The 18,724-nt window shown below is 36.2% G+C and overlaps 1 protein-coding gene across 2 annotated transcripts in view; it reads right to left on the bottom strand.

The window, feature by feature from the left end:
• EEA1 (early endosome antigen 1) overlaps window positions 1–18,724 on the bottom strand; it is a 157,966-nt gene that overhangs the window by 26,068 nt on the left and 113,174 nt on the right. For both annotated transcript variants that reach the window (XM_079774076.1, XM_079774077.1), the window contains 5 exons: window positions 18,168–18,323; window positions 15,320–15,459; window positions 9,710–10,040; window positions 7,747–7,848; window positions 5,136–5,330 (listed from right to left, as the gene is read on the bottom strand). In XM_079774076.1, coding sequence (XP_079630202.1) covers window positions 5,136–5,330; window positions 7,747–7,848; window positions 9,710–10,040; window positions 15,320–15,459; window positions 18,168–18,323 — 924 coding nt within the window. The remainder of the gene's footprint in view (window positions 1–5,135; window positions 5,331–7,746; window positions 7,849–9,709; window positions 10,041–15,319; window positions 15,460–18,167; window positions 18,324–18,724) is intronic.

Raw genomic sequence — 18,724 nt, forward strand, 5'->3', positions numbered from 1 at the left:
CCCTCCGTGCACGAATTTCGTGCACCGGGCCTCTAGTATATATATATATATATATACATATATACACACACACATATATGTAATAATTATATGGAAATACATATAAATCAAAATATGATTAGATGTAAATATATACATAGAAAATATGTATGTTATATATATGTATATATATATATGCACACATATACAATATACATCTACATACATTTAAACATTGTGCTTGGTTTTCCTATTTCAATGTGGACCACTGATAGCTTTGTCACAGATCATCACTGTATGGCCTACCATGAACACTGATACTCTTAGATCATAGTTTGCTATACTTTCATATAATATCCAACATACTGCACTGGGCACAGTACTAGGTGCTTTAAATAAATACATTATCTCAATTATTATAACCCTATGATCCCATTTTATTTAGCTCAGAAAGATGAATCACTTCTCTGTGAGCATAAACCTAATATATGTTACATAAAATTTAAATTCAGATTTATTTGGCTCTAAAATTTATCCCTTTTCCATGATGCTACACTGCTCCTCAACAAAACCTAACTATTCTTGCCTTTCAATGATTCTCTAGTTACTTTAAATTTCAAATCTAATCTACTGAGACTAGTTATCCACCCAATACTCCTCAAAATGCTGTCTTCCCCAAGGTTAAAAATTGTATTCCTTAGCCCTTGACGGTTTAGCTCAGTGGATAGAGCACTGGCCTGCGGACCAAAGGGTCCCGGGTTCAATTCCAGTCAAGAGTACATACCTTGGTTGCAAGCTCTTCCCCGACCTGGGCCCTGGTCAGGGCTTGTGCAAGAGGCAACCAATGATGTGTTTCTCTCACATAGATGTTTCTCTCTGTCTTTCCCTCTCTCTTACACTCTCTCTAAAAATCAATGGAAAAATATCCTTGGGTAAGGATTTAAAACAACAACAACAAAAAATGCATTCCTTATTCTAGCATCCATACACTAACATTAGTAAACTACTACCATGGCTGAATGTTCGTGTCCCCCCTGAAATTCATATATAGAAATCCTAACCCCAATGTGATTATATTTGGAGGTGGTGCCTTTGGGAAGTCACTAGGTTATGAGGGTGGAGCCCTCATGAATGGAATTAGTGCCCTTATAAGACGAAATATAAAAGTGATAATCTCTCTCTCTGCCATATGAGGTAACAGTGAGAAAGCTGCTGCTACAAACAGGATATGTCAGATACCTTTATCGTGGACTCCCCAGCCACCAGAACCGTGAGAAATAAATATTTATCTTTCAAGCACCCAGTCTATGGTATTTTTGTTATAGCAGTTGGAACTAAGGCAACTACTAATAAGAACATCCTATCTAATAAAAGAGTAATATGCAAATTAACCGTCACTCCATGAAAAATGGCGGCGCCCATAGCCACAAGATGGCGGCGCCCAGTCCTCTCAGCCCCGCCGGAGTCTCCCAGTCTCAGGGAGGGCTGCCGCTGAGAGCCTGCAGAGTAAGCAGCCTGGTGGAATGCTGCCCAAAGGTCTTCCTGACCCTTTATAAAAAACAAAAACAAATTCACTACCCATGGCCTGATCCCCTCCCAGCAGCGACAGCCTGGGCTGGGGTCTCAGCCTGGCAGGGGCGCACCCCCACAGCGCGATCCCCTGCCAGCCAAGGCAGCCTGGGCTGGGGTCTCAGCCTGGCAGGGGCGCGTACCCCCACGGCGCGATCCCCTGCCAGCCAAGGCAGCCTGGGGTCTCAACCACTGAGTCACACCAGCCAGGCAGATATGGAGGAATTTTAAATGTTTCTTTTTCTTTTTTAAATATATTATACTGATTTTTTACACAGAGGAAGGGAAAGGGATAGAGAGCTAGAAACATCTATGAGAAACATCGATCAGCTGCCTCCTGCACACGCCCCACTGGGTATTTGCCCCCAACCAAGGTACATGCCCTTGACCGAAATAGAACGTGGGACCCTTGAGTCTGCAGGCTGATGCTCCATCCACCTAGCCAAACCAGTTAGGGCTGTCCAATATGTTAAAGAAAAAATCCTATCTAATAAAGAGGGAATATGCAGGGGAGGGCAGTTGGGGATGATCGGGCTGGCAAGGGAGCAGTTAGGCGTCAATCAGGCTGGAAGGGGAGTGGTTAGGGGTGATCAGGCTGGCAGGCAGAAGCGGTTAGGGGCAATCAGGCAGGCATGCAAGCAGTTGGGAGCCAGCAGTCCTGGATTGTGAAAGGGATGTCTGACTGCCTGTTTAGGCCCAATCCACAGGGATCGGGCCTAAACAGGCAGTCAGACATCCCCCGAGGGGTCCCAGATTAAAGAGGGTGCAGGTTGGGCTGAGGGACACCCCTCCCCCCAGTGCACAAATTTCATGCACCGGGCCTTTAGTTTCTTATCCTACCTAATAAAAGAGAAACATGCAAATTGACCATACCTTCGCTATGCCCACAGCCAATCAGAGCGAACATAATTTGCACATGCGGGCGCTGAGCGGCCTGGGTCCCGGAAACATCCTCCGGATCCAGGCCTCTCCTAGCCTGTAGGCCCACGCTTAGGTCCTGAGCGGCAGGGGTCCCAGAACGCCCCCTGGCCACTCGGAGCCTATGGGTGCAGGACCCAAGCCGCTTGGCAGGCGGGAATATCCCCCATCACTATAGTGATGCGGGGATGTTCCCGCCCTGCCCTCAGAGGCTTGCAAAGGCTCAGGCACAAAGCAGAGGTTTGGGGCCATGCCCCCAGCCAGGTGCCCAGGACCGGGGGCTCGCTTCTGGCCTCTGGGGTGTGCCGAGACCCTGGTGGCCACCGCTGCGTGCTGCCCAGGGTCCCTGCATGCCCCGAGCGTGGGGCCCATGGTGTGGCTGGCTGCTGGCCCCGGGTCGTTTGGAGACGGGGCTGTTCCCGTCCTGCCCCAGAGGCTTTCCAAGCTCCAGCACCAAGTGGCGGTTCGTGTCCACGTCCGCAGCCCAGCACCCACCACAGGGGGAGGGCTTCTGGCCTCTGGGGTGTGCGGAGACCCCGGCAGCCACCACCGGGTGGCAGGGACACGCCCCTAGCCCAGTGGTCACAACCCAGGGGCTGCATGAGCTGCAGAGGATACACCTTTTTAAAAAAATATTTTATTGATTTTTTTTACAGAGAAGAGGGGAGAGGGATAGACAGTCAGAAATATCAATGAGAGAGAAACATGGATTTGCTGCCTCCTGAACACTCCCCACTGGGGATGTGCCTCCAACCAAGGTACATGCCCTTATCAGGAATCAAACCTGGGACCCTTCAGACTGCAGGCAGGCCCACGGTCTATCCACTGAGCCAAACCAGTTTGAGAGTAAATACCTTTTCTGACAACTCATTGGCTAAGCTCCCTGTAGGCCGCCACTTGCAGTGTTCTTGGTAATTTGGATTATAAGAATCCAAGAAGGTGATCTAGGGTTTTTCCACCACACTCCTGGAGGAAAAAATGAAGGTCCCTTGAGGGGTCCCAGATTGGAGAGACTGCAGGCTGGGCTGAGGGACAACACCCCCCCTCCCCCGTGCACGAATTTCGTGCACCGGGCCTCTAGTAAATCTCATAATCCTAAAGTGTCATGTAGTAAAGCCATGAAAAATATGGGCAATATTAATCTTAAATCTTAAAAAAATTTTATTGTAACCAATAATTTAATGAAAACAAAAGTGTGCTAGAAAGAGTTTTTTTTTAATTAACTAAGTTATGATGCTATAAAAACAAAGATCTAGGGAATACTCAGATATGAGACTAATAGATGTGGGGGAGAAATAACATCAAGATATCAAAGCAAAATAAAATAAAATAGATGGTAACATTTTTCCAAAAATAAAAAGGTATCAAAGCATATAACAAAATATGTATTATGATAATTATATCCTGACCTATGATTATATATAATAACACACAAAAATGGATAGAAAAATTTATCTACTCTTGTTTGTATTATTAAAAACTAGAGGCCTGATGCACGAAATTCATGCAAGGAGCTTGGCCCTCATAGCCACAGCGGCTTGCCTCGGCCCTCGCAGCCCCTGCTTTGTCAGCCCCTGCTTCATCCGGAAGTATGTCCGGAAGGTCTTTTGGCTGTCCAGTCTAATTAGCATATTACGCTTTTATTATTATAGATTATTCTTTTTAGCCTGGCCAGTATGGCTCAGTGGTTGAGAGTCGACCTATGAACCAGGAGGTCATGGTTCAATTCTTTGGCCAGGGCATATGCCCAGGTTGTGGGCTCGATCCCCAGTGTGGGATATGCAGGAGGCAGCCAATCAGTGATTCTCTTTCATCACTGATGTTTCTCTCTCTCCCTCTCACCTTCCTCTCTGAAATCAATAAAAATATATTTAAAAATAAATAAATAAAATAAAAATTATTCTTTTTATAAAATAGCATAATCATAATTATAAAAACAGTGGTCAATGTAAAATATATATTTGTAGAATTAATATCTTTCCTCTAGTAATATGACAGCTACCACTTAATATATGACATGTTTTATTATTTTCTACATAGTAGTGATTTTAATTCTCTCTTCTCCATGGGACACTTAATATGAATATACCAAAAGTAAGGGAAAATTCATTTTGTTAAAATATCAAGTATGGTCCATTTTTATGAACTCTTGATCTAGACAGTATTAAAACATATTTAAGAATGAAAATAGATGCTCAACAACAAATTAAAGTAGGTTTGGAAATAGAAACCATTATGATAACTTAAAATATCAAATAATCATAACTTCATAAAATCTACACTACTGATTTTTTTAATATATCCAATTTTGTGATTTTTTATTCTTTATTATTTTCTCTTAATAAGAATAATTTACTTTCAAATACACTGGAAATGTTGTATTAATCATCCCTATAAGTGTTATATATTATTTTACAAAAAGATCCTTTTATGTATATCAGAAAAATGATTTATTCTAGAATTTTAAATAAGAATTATCTGACAATGGTTATAAGTAAATAGGAATCTAGATTTAGATATTTAATCATATAATTAAGTACTTTTATACATCTAACTTAGAAATATTTTGAGCATATATAAATATGCTTCTTTGCAATTCATGTGTTAGTTATCATATTATCTTAATTATAGTTTTTCTTCCCAGAAAAAGTAAACAAACATATCATTACCTTCTGTGAGATAGCAATTTTAACTTCTCCTTGCAGTGCTTCAATTTGCTTTTTCCTCTGTTCTGTCAATTGCTTTAGCTCGTTTATGTTCCCTTGAAGTTGCTGTTCTTCTTTTTCCTTTTGTTTTAAATTATCCTGGGCCTGTATGACTTGTTCCTGCATTGAATTGAGTTCCAACTTCAACTGATGAGAAGTCTGTAAGAAAAGAAAATCCGTTTGCATTCATTTATTCATCAAACACACATTTACTGACTACTACTTGCCAACCACTATTCTAGGTAGAAACTACTGAGCCTATTGGCCACAGGTAATCAGTAGTGAACCAAAAAACAAAACAAAAATCCTTGTCTTCATGGAGCTTTCATAACTGAACTATTCACTATTAGATGATACACTGGATTAATCTTTAATATTTGTTTAATCCTAACTTCCTTTTAAATTTATGATTTATGTATTTGGATAGAGTTTGTAAATGAACTAGACAAGTATTCCCTTGTGTCATAGAAAATAAGAATATCAACATCAACCTTTAGATTGCTAGACTGTCTATTGTCTTTCTAGAACATAAAAAATCCTTGATATAACGGGCTAATTCGGGCAAAGGGGTGTCCATTAAAGCTGAAAAATCTATTATATAATAAAGTAGTTTTTCCTAATGTGTATGTTAAAAATTGAGGAATTAGTTAATCTGTTTTTACTTATGTAGACATGTTTGTGTAATTAAAATTAAGTATGTATGAAAAGTTTAATTTCACAGAAAAGTTTTCTATATGTATTACTGTAATTTTAAATTTACACTGAATAGGTCTAGTAAATGTGTGCATTCACTAGTCACCACGAGTGGCTGAGATGTGGCTTAGCACACATTGAAACATTGGCTGGCATGCATTACAAGTGCTGCAAAAATTCACGCCAAGTGACAACAGAACCAGTTACCATGCATGATGCAATGTGATCATGTGCTAATCATTCGCTAAACAGTGTTTATGGACGGTGACTCTTAGATTTAAATATGTAGACTATAATTGTAGATATATAATATTTATTTATGGCAGTGAAATTACTACAGTTTTTTCCAACATATGGCCCATTCACAAAAATTTGTTAAAAATAACAGTGAATTCATAACAAAACATAACCTGTTAATTTAAGTAAAAGCAAATTTTGGTTAAAAGAATTTTAAAGTTAATAGGGTGTTAATTTTCACATATGACATATGGACCGGAAATTTTGTTCATTAAATCCAAAGTCTGTTAAATGGAGGTCTGCAAAATTAAGGGTTTACTGTATTCTCAAAATGCTAACTGAGCCTGCTGCCCAGGGTTAATCAGAAAGAATAACTTCATATTAACTATGACAAAAACTAAAATCGCTTTGGGAAATACGTTTAGTATCTGTCTGATGACACTAAACCACACCACACAATAGTTTCATTTAGAGAAATGGGACATATTTTGCTACTACTTTGTTTTTACAATCTACTAGCATATATTTCTGTTCAAAATTAGATACCGTATATAGAAGTCACATTGAGGCTCCTCTGTGGCCAAAGTGAACTAACACTATCTTCTACACTTCCAGCCAAAGTCATGTTTTAATGTTTTATGTATATTTCATTAAGAACCTAACTTGAGCATTTGACCATATTCAAAGTTACTTTTTAAAAAGTTTCAGAACTACATATGGGTGCTTCAGCTATTTCCAATGCAAAAGGAATATTTTTATATAAAATAGGGGTCAGATAATGTAACAATAATGATGATTATGTTGTGATAACCAGTAATTTAAAAAAAACTTAGAGTGAGCATTTATTTTATTCTAATCAGTGTTCTAAGCACTTCAAAATGTATTAACCCATATATTTCTCACAATATTCCTATGTAATAGGTTCTTATTATTAGCCCCGTTGTACTGCTGAGGAAAGTGGAGCACAGAGAAATTAAATAATCTGCCTAAAACAAGGCAAGACAGAATAACTAATAAGTGGCATAGTCAGTAAGTATTTCTGGACAATCTGGATTCAGACCTTGAGCACTAAGCCACCATAATTTAATATTAAAGACTTGTCAGGGGTAGGTTTTGCTGCTTTATCAACTCAGATCGCTAGAAAGCTACATACCTGAACTCTAGTTGCTAGAGGTATGTCTTCAGAGAATTACAACTATATATTATAACCATTTATTTACTCATTTGCTTGTTTGTTTTTGATAGAGAGCAACAGAAAAAATCTCTATTGTTATTCAACCAATATCATATGTACCAATATAAATGTCTATGAAATAAATAGCCCTTAAAAAAGTCATTTCTATGGAAAGCCTATCAAGATTTTTTACAACACTAATTCCTAATTTAGATAATCTAATAACTCAATAGTTAGTTGACTCAATTTTCCATCTTTAATTATAATTTTCAATTCTGGGCCTTTTATTATAACGTAGCTTAAATCTTTTTAGTAAGAGGTAGAACATAAATTATAGTTAAACTATGTATATATGATTTATTCAGAGAAATAAACCTTCCTTTGATTTAAGCATCAGTGTGAAAATATTTTTTAAACATAAAGGCCTTTTATGCTTTACATATTTTATGTTATATAAAAAGAAAATCTTACCTCCTTCTCTTTTTCAAGTGACATTTTCAGTTCATTCTGATCCTTAAGTGTGCTTTCCATCTGTACTTGAAATTGATGCTTCAATTCTTTGCAAGTTTTTTCCTAAAAAAATGGAAACTATATTATGCAGAAAATATTTGTAGTAAGTATAGGAAGTTTGGTTTATAAGCTTAGTTAAGATCCACACAAGGAAATAAACTAGAATCACTGGTGGTTTAAAATGGGATAGAATTTTCCATTTCAATTATAAAAACAAGCAAATATTATAGCAATAAAAGTAGAGAGACAGGAAAAGGCTAAAAGTTTCTATCATCAATCAACAGTTTCAATAAATGTTTTAAATAACATATAGACAATATTTTAGAATGTTTTTATAACACAAAATTAATTATAATTAATTAACTTGTCATGTAATTTTTAAAGTAGAATAATGGGCTTCAAGAAGTGAAAGCAAAAAAAAAATTTTAACAGTAATTATTAAAACAATAAATAAAAAATAATCACAATTTAAGAGGGAAGAAGTACAAATAAAAGATGATTTTACCAAACAGAAAGAAACATAAAAGTAACATACTAGTATCATATGTTTTTTTATACTACTAAACACTTTCACTCTTAAGAACAAAAGGATATTACTTAACACTGTTAATCTGGGTTAAAATATTTCTGAGAATACATTCCCCTTTAAGCATTTCCTAAGACTGTGAGACTTTTTTTCTCTGTATTTTAAGTAGGTTTTATGGTATCTTTAAGACATGGTATTATCCAGAGTTTTAGAATCTATATATATAAAAGCTTAAGCGACCGACTGAACAACCAGTCGCTATAATGTGCACTGATCACCAGAGGACAGACGCTCAACACACAGCATCAGGCTCCCTCCTGTCTGGATCAGGCCTTCGGGGATTGGGCTCCCTCCTGTCTGGATCGGGCCTGCAGGGATCGGGCCGAAACCAGCTATCCGACATCCCCCAAGGGGTCCCGGATTGCGAGAGGGCGCAGGCCAGGCCGAGGGACCCTACTGGTGCATGAATCCGTGCACCAGACCTCTAGTACTCAATAAATATTAGAATGTTTATAGTACCAGAATTAAGAGTCAAGCTCTTTCTTGTCTTTTGTCTTTTTTCTTTCATGGATATGTGAATAATGTTTCAACTAGTAGCTATATTTTCTGTGGAAATGTCTCTGAGGACAAACCTGCTTCAGTCTCTCCCAAATCTCGCATCATACTAGCAATAAAATAAAATTGTACATTCAATTGAAACCCTGGGTCTTTGAAAAATTACACATGCACATGCCAATATCTTTTCCTCAGGTTAAGCAATCCCAATTCCTTTCCTGATAAGAATTATTTAAATCATCTTACATAATAAAAAGGTAATATTTAAATTACCATCACTCCGCTACGCCCACGATTGGGCCAGCGGGTGACACAGGAGGCGGGACTCGAGGTGGCTGGGGTGGTGATTGGGCTGGCAGGACACTGAGCTCGCGTTGCCAGCGGCGACGCAAGCTCAGCGTCTGCGCCATGGCTGTGCTGTGGCACAGACAGGCCTCTGGGGCAGCGAGCCGAGCCGGCGTCTTGGAGGTTTGGAGGCTGCGGGGGGGGGGGGGGGGGGGGGCGGGGGGCGCGGCTCCCCGGGGAGGAGTCTGGCGGCAGTTGGGCCGCAGGAGCACGTGTCGGCGGCCCCAGCATTCCTGGGCAGGAGGCAAAGGCAAGACCCTGGCCTGGGCTCCGGCCGCAGGAGGACCACGCCCCCGCCCCGCCTCGCCCTAGGGGCCCAGGGACTTCGGAGCTGCCGACCAGCGGACAGACAGCTTACAGGTGCATGATTAAATCATGCACTGGGCTTCTAGTTTAAATATAGAACAAAATGTCAACAGTGAATTAAGTAGAAAAATCAGTACATTTTAGTTAAAAAAAAATCGCTTCTACCTAAGAAAGTAAATGTAAACAACTAACCAAATCTAATATAGCAGCCTTTCCTTTCTGATTTTCCTTTTCAAATTCACTTTTGGAGTTCTTCAAAGAATCAGAAACTTTTGATAATTTCTCTTTTGCTGCAGAAAGTTCTGCCACTAGAGTTTCTTTCTCCATCTTTACTTTTTGTAGTTCTGCTACTGCGGTTTGAATTTTGTTATTCAATTCCTTGTGCTGCATCTTTGCATCTTGACTTAAATTTTCTATTTCTTTTTTAAGAATTGTTTTTTCTTCCTCTTGCTTGGTAAGCATTTGCTTAATATTTTCAAGGGCTTCAGATTTTTTCTGTAGGTCCAACTTTGTACTGGATACTCTAAATAGACAAGAAACAATTTTTAAACGATTCATAATTTACCATCCCTAAGGTAGCATTAAAATTAATAAACTATTATTGAGTTTTAAAACTTTCTTGTATAGTTAAGAAGTAAAAAAAATTAAATGTCATAAAATCACATAACTAAAAAATGCTTTAAAATACATACTATGATCATTTAACAGATGATGATTTTTCTCAAGTCAAATAACTCAATACCATCCAAGCCTCCTGACTTAATTCAGTCTTATCCACAACAATGGATCAAAAATAAAATTAAAACTGCATATAACAGACCCTCTAGTCTATAATAGCCAGAAACTTTCCTATTTATTGAGTTATCCCCCAAGCCATAGAGAACTTTGCCTCTTTCCTTGAAAACATAAAAGAAGTATTTCTTTTCAAACAAAGAGGAAAGACAAATGATTTACTTTAATCCTAGAGTTTAGCAGATTATACAAGAGATTTACTATCATTTGTTCCTTAACATAAGTTTTCTATCCCTGAATGAATAAAGTACAATAATGAGAAAATATAGATTTGGCTTTAGGAAAATTAAACTAAAGGCTTTTATTATTTTCATAAAAGAAATAAAATTATATATACACATATATACATATATATAATGCATCAAAAAACACATATTAAATATCAAGCATTTTTTAAAGTAAAAATAAAACCAGATGCAAAGTACTAATATTTCTTGAATGCATTTCCAATGTACTTTATAAACATAAATTCAATAATATGGTGAAGAGAGGTTATTAAAAGATGTACTAGCCACATTTCTCAGAAAGTGATAGAATAACCAGAGGAAAAAACTGGTAATATTATAGAAGATTAGAACATTATTAACCACCTTGACCTAATTGATATTTATAGAACACTTTACCCAAAAATGCAGAGAACACATATGTACACATAAAAAATTAAACAAGACAAACCATAAACTGGGCCATAAATAAGACAGTTTGAAAAGTCTCAATTTTACAGAATGTTAGAAATCAGTAACATATCTATAAAAGCCCCAAATAGCTGGAAAATAACATATATATTTCTAAATCACCCAAGCATCAAAGAAGAAATCACAAATGACATTAGAAAATACATTAAACTGTATAATAATGAAAACACATTGTCCACTGTGAGTTGAAGAGGAAGAGCTGGATGCCTGGATACTGATGGGCCTTGAGAAAGGGGAGCCCTGTACTCCCTCGATCAGGGGTGAGGTTTAAGCAAATCCCAAACATGTTTATGCAGCCCTCCATTTCTAGCACTCAGGATATAAGAAATGTTTGCATTTAGAAAAACCTTAGTACTAAAAGGTTTTCCGACCCCAATATGATGTGGAAGCCTCTGAGTGAGTTCTTAACCATGAGCATAGAACACAGATTGGAAATGGGCCCATTTCCATTAAGCCCATTAGAAATGAAAAGAACCATAGGTCTATAGGGGCCTTGGGAAAGAGAACAAGAACCAACACAGAAGTGATCTTTATGAATCGATAACTGAGTTCCAGAAGTAATAAACCAACCATACAGTTGGTGATATAAAGATGTGCTCCCCAAATACATAGGCATTGGAAACTATGATGCTAACAGTGAGAAAAAATGTCATTTGAGGCACAAAATGTAGCTCTATATCCTCAAATTTAAATTATCAGGACCCAATTTACTAGATGTGAGAACAAGAAATTTTCATCATCACTTCCAAAACAAGAATGAAACCATGAACTCAGGAAACAACATATTAACTCTGATGTGTTTTATTTAATTTCCCAGAAGGTCCTTTTCCCAGGCTCTCAGCCTCCAATTTTACTACTGAGAGTCAAGGAACCTAATCCCTTTGACACAGATGAAGTCTGTCAACTCAGTCAGAGTGGCCTACTTGGCATTTAGAGACAAAGACTACTGAAGTGTGACTGCTCACAGCCTTCCTATGAAGTGATTCAAATGAATGGGGTGAAACTGTTTCTATCCATCAAAAGTCTGGTGAGTTATGTGTCCACTGAAGATCTCATAGGAAAATCCAATCCAACCATCAACATCAAAGACAAGCTAGGCAAGAGACTAACTCTACCTTGGGAATAAGAAAGATGTCTCAGTTCAGTACTTTTATGGCTATATGGCAAGTGTCCAGCCAGAGGCACATACCCTCTCTGCTACCAAAGATATGTGAAATTTCATTTACCAATTAACATTTTAGGATCCCAATATCTTTTCAATTAAAGACCCTAAAAAAAAATTAACCACTCTTATACTCTGCCATGAACCCACTGAGCACTTAGTGCAAATGAGAAAAAGGATAAACTCTATCAAGATAATTTATTCCACCTATTGAAAAACTCATACTATACTGATTTTATTAGAATAAGACATATAACTACCATCTACAGTCATCTGACATCTATCATTGACAAAAAGCAAAGGGGGTGAGGAGCTGAAAAAAACACTACAAAAGGTAGACAGCCACAAGGAAGCTTTCACATTAAGAAGCTATAAAGAGAAGACCACTAAACCCAAAGTCTAAGGTAGAAAACACTAAAGATAGGAAGAGAAATAAATGAAATAGCAAACTGACAAAGAAAACCAAATTAAAAGTTTTTTTAATAGAATTTCTAAATCTCTAATTAGGTTGATCAAGAAAAAAAGAGAACACAATTTACATTAAGAATAATGAGACATCACTACAGATCCTACAAGACTTTAAAATAATAATACAGGGTGGGGCAAAAGTAGGTTTACATTTGTTTGTATGGAAAATACTATAATAATTAATAAATAATAAAAGAATAAACTCTTGTGTTTCACATACAACGGTGCACCTACTTTTGCCCCACCCTGCATTATAAACAGCAGTATATCAATAAATTTAAAGTTTAGATGAAATGCACAAATTCCTCAAAAGAATTAATTACCAAAACAGATCCAAGAAATACATTAGAAAATAAAAATATTCCTATATCTATTAAAAAATAAATAATATCCATCTCATACAAACTCTTCCAGAAAGCAGAAGAATTCCCTTTTTTAAGAACAATATAACCATTATTTCAAAACTTTGACAATGACATTAAAAGAACATTACATGAATGCATGTGAAATTCTAAATAAAATAGTATCAAGTTAAATACAGCAATATATAAAAAAATAACAAGATGGTCAAGTGGGATTTACCCCAGGAAAGCAAGGTTGGTTTAAAATTTTTAAATCAATTAATGTAATTCACTATATAACAGAATAAAGAAGAAAAAACATATGATCGTATCAAAAATGCTGAGAAAGAAGTTGATAAAAAATCTGAAAATCCTTCTTTATAGAAGAAAATTATCTTGATTTGATAAAGGAATGTAGGAAAAACCTACAGCTATCCTCTAAATTGAAGATAATTTATTTAATTTTCCCACCTAAGATTGGGAATACTGCAAATATGTCCACTATTACTATTTATATTTATAATTTTACTGGAGGTGTCAGCCAGCAATAAGTCAAGTAAAAGACATAAAAGGCCTGCAGATTGGAGAAAAAAAAGTAAAACTATTGTTATTCACAGATAACAAGATTGTCTACTTAGAAAATTTTATACGCCGAAACCGGTTTGGCTCAGTGGATAGAGCGTCGGCCTGCGGACTCAAGGGTCCCAGGTTCGATTCCGGTCAAGGGCATGTACCTTGGTTGCGGGCACATCCCCAGTAGGGGGTGTGCAAGAGGCAGCTGATCGATGTTTCTCTCTCATCGATGTTTCTAACTCTCTATCCCTCTCTCTTCCTCTCTGTAAAAAATCAATAAAATATATTTAAAAAAAAAAAAAAAAAAAAAACAATTATTAAAACATGAAACTGGATTTAACAAAGTTAAAGGATAGAAAGTCAATCTATAAAATTCAATTGTATTTTGTACTATTCACAATCAATTAGATAATTCAATTTAAAAAAGTAATTCCATTTAAAATAGCATTGAAAAATGTAAAATATTTAGAAATAAACTTAACAAGATATGCAAAATCCTTATTTTTAAAATGATAAAATGTTGCTCAGAGAAATTAAAGAAGACCTAAATAGAGATATACTATGTTCATGGATTAGAAGACTCAATAAAGTTCAAATGTTAAATTCTTGCAAACTGATCTACAGATTCACTACAATTCTAATCAAAACCCAATAATTTTATTTGTAGAAATGGACGTTAATACTAAAATTTATATGGAGGAGCTGTCATTCTTTTTATATATTACGGTATGAATTTAGAAGAGTTAAGACAATCTTGAAAAAAAATTAATTTGGAGGACTAATACAACCTAATATTAAGATCTACCACAAAGCTGCAAAAAAAACATAGAATGGTACTCGTGTCAGGATACGATATAGACTACAGACCAATGGCACAGAATGGAGTCCACAAATAAACCTACATACATTCGGTAACTCACTTTTGACAAAGGCCACTCAAGGGGAGAGAAAATGTTTTCTCAACAAATGTTAATATAACAACTTAATGTAAGGAGGCAAAGGTGGTCCTGGACCCCTACTTGAGACCTCACACAAAATTAGGTTCAAGGTAAATCCTAGACCTAAATGTAAAAAACAAAATTATAAATACTTCTAGAAGAAAACATAAGACAATTCTTCATAAACCCTGGGAATAGCAAAGATTTCTTAGAAAAAACACAAAACATTAAACATAAAAGAAAAAAATTACAAATTGAATTTAAACAAAAATTAGAACTTCTATTCATTGAAAGATAAAACCAAAAAATGTAAAGCAAAGCTACTAGGGAAAAATAAAAGGTTTTAAAATGTGCTCATAAATATAGACAATTTGTGAAAATGCATCTTAAAGCTAAAATAGATAATTTCTTAGAATAAAGTATATATACTCCCTATTTGGCACAGTGCCTCAAAGCAAAAGCCTGACTGCTCTTTGGTGGTTATATCTAAACACCACTCTATTTGTTATTTTACATTAATTTTTGCAAATCGATGAACAACTCAAAATAACTGCTTTAACCCAGAGAAATGAGTACCACGTTATGGCTAAAAAAAGACTAGATAACTCAACTTTTCAGTCCTTACTAGTGAAGGTAAATTTAACCATATTATGATGGCCTTATATTTTCATTTACATTAATACTAGTTGTTTATAGAATCAACACAGAGAAACATTTACTAAATCTTTAAGCACCGTGATGGCAAAATTAAATTTTAAGAATTTAAAATTAAATTTAGATTATAAATTATAATACTTAGATTATAATCTTCCCCCTTAAATAGTTAAGCTTACATTTCTTTCTCCATTTCTAGTTGTTTAGTCAATTCTGTGACTCTAAACTCTAAATCTGTGTTCAGCTGTCTTTGCTGTTGTAGATCCTGCAAAGCTTGCTCCTTGCTTACTTTGACTTCAAGAGTATCAGCTTCTAGTTTCTATGGAAAAAATATAACATAGTAACCATTTTAATGTCAAAAATTATTTTAAATATTTATAACGTTTTTGTTGTATACTCAAATTGGTATTGATATAACACACAAAAATAGCCATAAAATACTTAAGTAAAAAATACATTCTAAAGCCATTACTGAGAAAAGGAGTCATTTATCTTAAAATCCTCCAGAAGAGCTAGCAGCAGGCTTTACACATGATAGTCACTAAGTTTTTACTTTTTAAAATTATCTGAATAAAATAATAAACTTAAAATAATTGTACTTATAGTGAGTATAAATTATTAATTCAAGTATGAAAAAATAAAAAGTTCACATATGGGCCTACTTAAAATATATGTATTATCCAATGTGGCTCAGCTGGTTGTGTGTCATCCCATACACCAAATGTCACTGGTTCAATTCCCAGTCAGGGCACACGCCTGGGTGGCAGGCTTGATCCCCAGTAGGAGGTGTGCTGGAGACAGCCGATGGGTGTTTCTCACAGTGATGTTTCTCTCTCTCTCTCTCTCTCTCTCTCTCTCTCTCTCTCTCTCTCTCTCTCTCCCCCTTCCTCTCTCTCTAAAATCAATAAAAACATTTAAATATTAAATATAAATATATATCCTATTTAATGAAAGAGTAACATGCAAATTGACCATCACTGCAACACACAAGATGGCTGCCCCCATGTGGACACAAGATGGCCACCACAAGATGGCGAGCAGGGGAGGGCAGTTGTGGGCAATCAGGCCTGCAGGGGAGGGCAGTTGGGGACAACCAGGCCAGCAGGGGAGGGCAGTTAGGGACAACCAGGCTGGCAAGGGAGGGCAGCTAGAGGTGACCAGGTCAGCAGGGGAGGGCAGTTGGGGGCGACCAGGCCTGCAGGGGAGGACAGTTAGTGGTGACCAGGCCAGCAGGGGAGGGCAGTTAGGGGCGACCAGGCCAGCAGGGGAGGGCAGTTAGGGGTGATCAGGCCTACAGGGGAGGGCAGTTGGGGGTGACCAGGCCTGCAGGGGAGGACAGTTAGGGGCATTCAGGCTGGCAGGGGAGCAGTTAGGCGTCGATCAGGCTGGCAGGGAGTGGTTAGGGGTGATCAGGCTGGCAGGCAGAAGCGGTTAGGGGCAATCAGGCAGGCAGGTAGGCGAGCGGTTGGGAGCCAGCAGTCCTGGATTGTGAGAGGGATGTCCGACTGCCCATTTAGGTCCGATCCCACCAGTCAAACATCCCTCGAGGGGTCCCAGATTGGAGAGGGTACAGGCTGGGCTGAGGGACACACACCCCCTTGCACAAATTTCGTGCACCGGGCCTCTAGTATTTAATATAAATATATATAAAATCTTCTGTATTTACAGTTAACACTCATGTATTTATAGATATTCACAACTAAAATAAAGCTGTCACATCATCCTTCTCATAACACCTATTGACCCTAAATATAAAGCCAATTAAATTCCTGATTTTGCTTCTTTAATCTCTTGGTCTAGAAACTGTTCTTCATAGTGTAGTTTCTGTCCATGCATATACATATAACTGTGTATATTTTTACAAATTTAAAAGATCAAGCTGCTAAGTATATAGGTTGAATATCTATAAGCAATGTATTTTCTTATATAGGTGTAATAATTTTGCACTCTATTTTATAAACTAATCTAGGCATCTGTGGCTCTTACTTGACACTTTTATTGGATAGCTGATATAACTAACATTAATTTTATAACAATATATTGATATAAAACATATGGAATACTCTATAAAATAATAATTACAAAATGTTAAAAATCGATAAATACAATAGACACTATTGTTTCTAAAAAACTATTTTTAAAAGACACCCAAATAGAATTCTCATTAGCCACTTTTCAATAAAATCATTTTTTCTGTTCTTTTCAACTATTACATAATTTTTTCATTACTATTACCACTGGCCATAAAGAAAAGAAAAAGGAACCCACAAACAGAATTGTAAATGCAATTCTTTTTCCATGTTATATTGGTGTGTGTATATATATGTACACATATATGCATATCCCATGATTGCATAATTATACTGAAGTGTGTCATTTGACTATGAAGGTATTATTTATTCAGATATATATAAACTTGAGAAATTTTTGTTTAACTGCAAGTTCCAATTTAAAGAACAAAGGACTCAGGTCAATGCCTTCTAGGATATGTCTTTTAACTTAATCTCTTTAGTAAATCCGCACTTTCTCTTGGAGTTGTGTTAAAGTAAGAAGCAGGATATCATAGAATAAATTTATTATTAAATTAGAAACAAAATCCAAAGGGTATAAATGTAAAGTTTAAAAAAGGAAAAAGTCTATAATATCTTCAATATTATATTGGAATAAGGAGGTAAGGAATGGAAATGATAGAACAAAAGAGACTTCACACACAAAAAAAATTAAGTTCCTTGTAATTATAGAGTAGATCCCTGATTGACTGTCTCTTTGAAATACTAGTTATACACTATAATGGAACCAGTATAAATGTTAACTGTCAGTTGTAAAAGTCATACACTAGTGAAGAAAGCAAAGTAAATATAGAATTCAAAATTAACACATAAAAAAATTTAAGTAATTTAAAAAATTTTTATATCACAACTTCCCCTTTTTTTCGCAAATGTAAAATATTTTATTCCATCCAAGTCATCAGTTTCCATTGCTACAGCTGTGAAAAATATTGCTAAATTCAATTTCTTTTGTACAAACCTTAATATGACCTTCTAATTCTTCAGTTTTCTGTTCTAAAGACAGGTGTTTCTCTTTATATTCTTTAAGATGACTTTCTAATTGACTGCAATGTTCTTGCTTCTCCTGCAATTTTGTAGTGACCTGATCCAACTGAGTAGTGATCTTATTTAACTCCTACAGAGAAATACAAGTGAAGAAAATTTTGGTAAGGCTTACTTTACTGTAGTGCCTAAATGTTTGGTCAAACTAAAATTAAAACTCTAATTTTATTTATGAAACTATCTGGAGTAAGATCACAGGTAAGTCTAATGAATATTCAGTGGTTAAATTTACCCACCAATCTAAAGGACCTGAACTGAACTTGTGCATAGTCTGAGATACTAAGTTTATATGCATAAACAGTTCAATAATTTTTTCTAGGAAACCAAAAAATACAAAAGAATAATAAACAAGCTGAAATAATTTATAATTAAATGTTTTCAATGTTCAAGACACCCATTTTCAAAAATAACATTTTAAAAAAATGATTACATCTATGATATTTGTTCAATTCATTAGGAATATCCAGTTACACA

This window comes from Cnephaeus nilssonii (assembly GCF_951640355.1).
Source record: "Cnephaeus nilssonii genome assembly, chromosome: 6".
In the NCBI taxonomy this organism is placed as follows: domain Eukaryota; kingdom Metazoa; phylum Chordata; class Mammalia; order Chiroptera; family Vespertilionidae; genus Cnephaeus; species Cnephaeus nilssonii.